This window comes from Salvia splendens, chromosome 15 (assembly GCF_004379255.2).
Source record: "Salvia splendens isolate huo1 chromosome 15, SspV2, whole genome shotgun sequence".
NCBI classification, from domain to species: Eukaryota; Viridiplantae; Streptophyta; class Magnoliopsida; order Lamiales; family Lamiaceae; genus Salvia; species Salvia splendens.
Window position 1 is genome coordinate 30,242,775 of NC_056046.1, and position 4,000 is coordinate 30,246,774.

Genomic DNA, 4,000 nt, shown 5'->3' on the forward strand with positions numbered 1-4,000 from the left:
TAGTGAAGGGAAGAGATAAATAAGAAATGGAGGATTGGAGGTGCTACCTGTTTAAATTAATAACAATACATCAAATTCATGATCATATATTTATAATTCATGATTATAACCTTATTTAAGTCCTTCCTTGTTTCCGATGGTAAAAACAGAATTACTCACGAGCAACCACCACCAACAGCTTCCCTACGTTGCGACCGGAGTATAAGCCAAAGAGAGCCCCAGGCGCGCTTTCAATGCCTTCGGCTATGTCTTCGACGTATGTGATCTTCTCTTCCTTGATTAGAGGCACAACCATCTCCAGGAACTTGGGGTAGAGATGGTAGTGGTCGCTAGTGAAAAATCCTTCCATACGGACCCGTTTTACTAATGCGTTAATCAAGTTGTGGATGCCTTCGGGCTGCTCAAGGCTGTTGTATTGGGAGATCATCCCACAAAGCACAACACGGCCGTTGAGTCTCATGTTGTTTAGCACCGCTTCGAGCATCTTCCCTCCCACGTTGTCAAAGTAGATGTCGATGCCATCGGGGAAGTACCTAATTAACAACAACACAAATTTGTGAGTATTATCTACATAACGATAAATTGCCGGAAAAACTATAAAATTTGGTCAAATTCTTTCAAAAAACTAACCCAAAAAATTATATATTTGGATTTGCTATCCACAGTCGTGGGATGATTGTGAACTGATCCATACTTGGTGGTTTTTTGCTAGTTTTTATGAAATTTGTGTTGAATACAAAAGGATTCTTTTGTTATATAAGAACATAAATATGTGTATTGTGTGTTAAATTACTAACTATTCTTCAATGTTAAATAAGTATACACATTTTTATAGCAATGATAGAACCTCTTCAACGCTGCATTATAGTCTTGCTCTTCTTTGTAGTTGAATGCTTCGTCAAACCTGAATTTGTTCTTCAAGAGATCGACCTTCATCAATGCAAAACCCCACTTGTTCATCAAATGTGAAACATAAACTTGCCACAGAAGAAAAATATCACATAAATCGACAACCAATCTAGCCAACAATCTAATAAGTTTTCGATAAGCCATTAGATTCTGACCTTTTCTTTGCTCCCCGCACTCCCAACAACGTAACACCCTGCGATCTTTGCAAACTGACCAACGAGCTGACCAACAGCTCCGGATGCAGCAGAGACATACACAGTTTCCCCCTTTTTGGGAGAGCAAAACTTGAAAAAACCAACATAAGCTGTCATGCCAGGCATGCCTAAAATGATAACGCGAAACACGTTGATTTTCAGTCTCAAGTTAGTACATCTCCTACTGTTGTTTTTCAGAAACTATCAAGATAAACGCTACAAATCCAGCATTTCCCAATCTATTAATTCAAGCATATATAGTTCATCAACAACTCGTTTTCGTTAACAGTTTAACTGCATACATAATTCTGCAGAATCACAAACAACAAGTTCTAGATCAGACAAATAGCACTAGGAAGCAGGAATCAAGCGTGAAATTTGAAGTCGATAATCACAAGGGGCTCAAGAAACTCACCAAGAATCCCTATATAATAAGAGAGGGGCAAATCTTTATCTTGAACCTTAAACAATTGGTCTGGATCTTTAATAAGGCTATACTCCTCCCAGCCAGTAAACCCCCAAACTAGCTCGCCCGTCTTGAAATTTGGATGAGACGAATCCAGTACTTTCGACACTCCAAATCCATAAATAGGCTGTCACCAGAAAAAGGTCAACAAACACAAAAAAGATGCAACCAACATTGCATCAATGGAAAGATAACATTTTTTATTTCTTTCCCCAAAATCTCAAACTATTCATCAAACAAGACCTCTGCAGAAACATCAAAAAGACATAACAAACATTTTATCAATAGAAAGATACAGTTTATATTTTTCTCCCCGAAATCTCAAACTATTCATCAAACGAAAAAAATACTACTGTTATATTCCAATGAGATCATCTACACAATATTGTATTATAAGTCTATTTTTTTAATAAAATAAAAAATTAAGGGCCCCAATTTAAATCAAGACATGTATAACAAATTCTATTCCAACCAGAAGAAAAATTAATTTCAACAAGAAAAATTTCACTTAAAAAAACTATACTTACAGAATCCAGCGTGAAAGAAGGTAATTCGAGCTCCTGATTCTTCATGAGGGCAAGAATAAAAGGATCGATGGATAAGTAGAGATTCTTCACCAAAACGGCGCCGTCGCAACCGCTGGGAATTTTGAGCTGAATTTTGGAAGTTCTCAGCGACATATCGGATTCTTTCAAAGATGTTTTGACATAGTTGCTGAGTATCACTTGCTTGTTGCTAATTTCCTCACCCATTTTGCCGTTGATTCTGGTGGAATTCTGGTGTTCAGCTTCATTGTTTTATATCTGAAAATCCCTAGAAAAGCTCTTGGCTAATGGAGTAGAAGTTTTGGGTTGTGTGTAGTAGCGGGGCCTCTGCTAGGTGAGAATCATAGGGAGCTCTAATTTTCTATGGAGGGACTTCTTTTTTTTTATATTATTTTAGATCCGTGAACTTTAAAAATATAACTTGAGGTCCGTCAATCGTGAGTTAATATCAATCGAAGTACTTTTTTACTATTTTCAAGTTTTTTGGATGAAAATACCCTCAATCATATTTTTAATTAACTTATCACATACTCATATGGTTTTTGTAAATGATAATAAATAGCTAAAGTGGACATATGATAAAGTAAGAGAGAGAATAACGTAGAAGAGAGTCTTATCTACATTATTCTCTATCTTATTTATTCATTAATTATTTATTACTCCCTCCGTCCATGAAACGTTTTCCAGTTTTTCCATTTTGGTCCGTCCGTGAAATGTTGTCCACTTTGCTATTATTTTACTTTTTTGGTAAATGGTTCTCATATTCCACTAACTCATTACACTCACATTCTTTTATAATTTCAATATATAAATATGGGACCTACATTCCACTAACTTATTTCACTCACTTTTCTTTACATTTCTCAAAACACGTGCCGAATCAAACATGGACAACATTTTGCGGAAGGAGGAAGTATCATTTGTTCAAAATGAGTGCAGAAAATGAAATGTGACAAAATTTCAGGGACGGAGGGAGTAGTAAAAATATGTATAAAAAAATATGGGTATGTGATAAGTTTATTAAAAATATGTACCCGGTATTGAGGGTATTTTCATTAAAAAAACTTGAAAATAGTAAAAAAATATTTCGATTGATATTAACTCATAGTTGACAGACTTCAAATGATATTTTTAAAGTTCACGGATCTAAAATGATACATTGACAAATTTCGTGGACTAAAAAAAAAATTCCTTCTACTCTATAATAGGCGGGGGTATTTTCTTCAGCAACCATTTAATTAAAAAACAAATATTAACACCTAAAGCCCCTAACTAGCCGCAATTCTCCAACACTGAACACTTGAAAAAAGATCCAATTACGTGGGCCCACCAGGCCATATAAGGGAAACTGAACGAGTCTCAGTTTGTATTTTATTTTATGACTTTAGGTTATGACTGGCAAAATTTATTGTATTTATAGGTCATTAGGTATTAAGTTCACTACATTTGACTAATTCACGCACAACATTTGTAAAGTAGTTTTCAATACTTTCAATTTTTCGTAAAAATGCGACACAATATTAGACTTATTATTTATTTAGTTTGACTAAAGTTTAAATTTTGTCTCGCATATTTATTTAAAAAGATATTTTGATCCAGTGTTTAAAGATTTTGTCAATTAGGTAGAGTACTTGTATTTTAAAGTCTAAAATTAGGCTTGTATATTAAAAAAACATATTTTGTCCTATACATTAATAAATTTTGTCAATTAGATAGAGTACTTGTATTTTAAAGTCTAAAATTAGGCTCCAATATTAAAAAAACATTTTTATCCTATTCATTAATAATTAGTAGGCTCGTATATTAAAAAAACATATTTTGTCCTATACATTAATAGATTTTGTCAATTAGGTAGAGTAATTTTATTTTAAAGTCTAAAATTAGGC

General features: G+C 33.9%; 1 protein-coding gene across 1 annotated transcript; it reads right to left on the reverse strand.

Annotated features, from left to right (window-relative positions):
* Positions 1–2,402, reverse strand: LOC121768484 ((+)-pulegone reductase-like). The gene is made up of 5 exons (XM_042165029.1): positions 2,097–2,402; positions 1,519–1,696; positions 1,065–1,231; positions 848–930; positions 1–533 (listed from the first exon to the last, which is right to left on the reverse strand). The coding sequence occupies exons 1-5, from the start codon at positions 2,319–2,321 to the stop codon at positions 152–154; spliced, it is 1,035 nt and encodes a 344-aa protein (XP_042020963.1). The 5' UTR covers positions 2,322–2,402; the 3' UTR covers positions 1–151.
* Between the last annotated feature and the right edge of the window lie 1,598 nt (positions 2,403–4,000).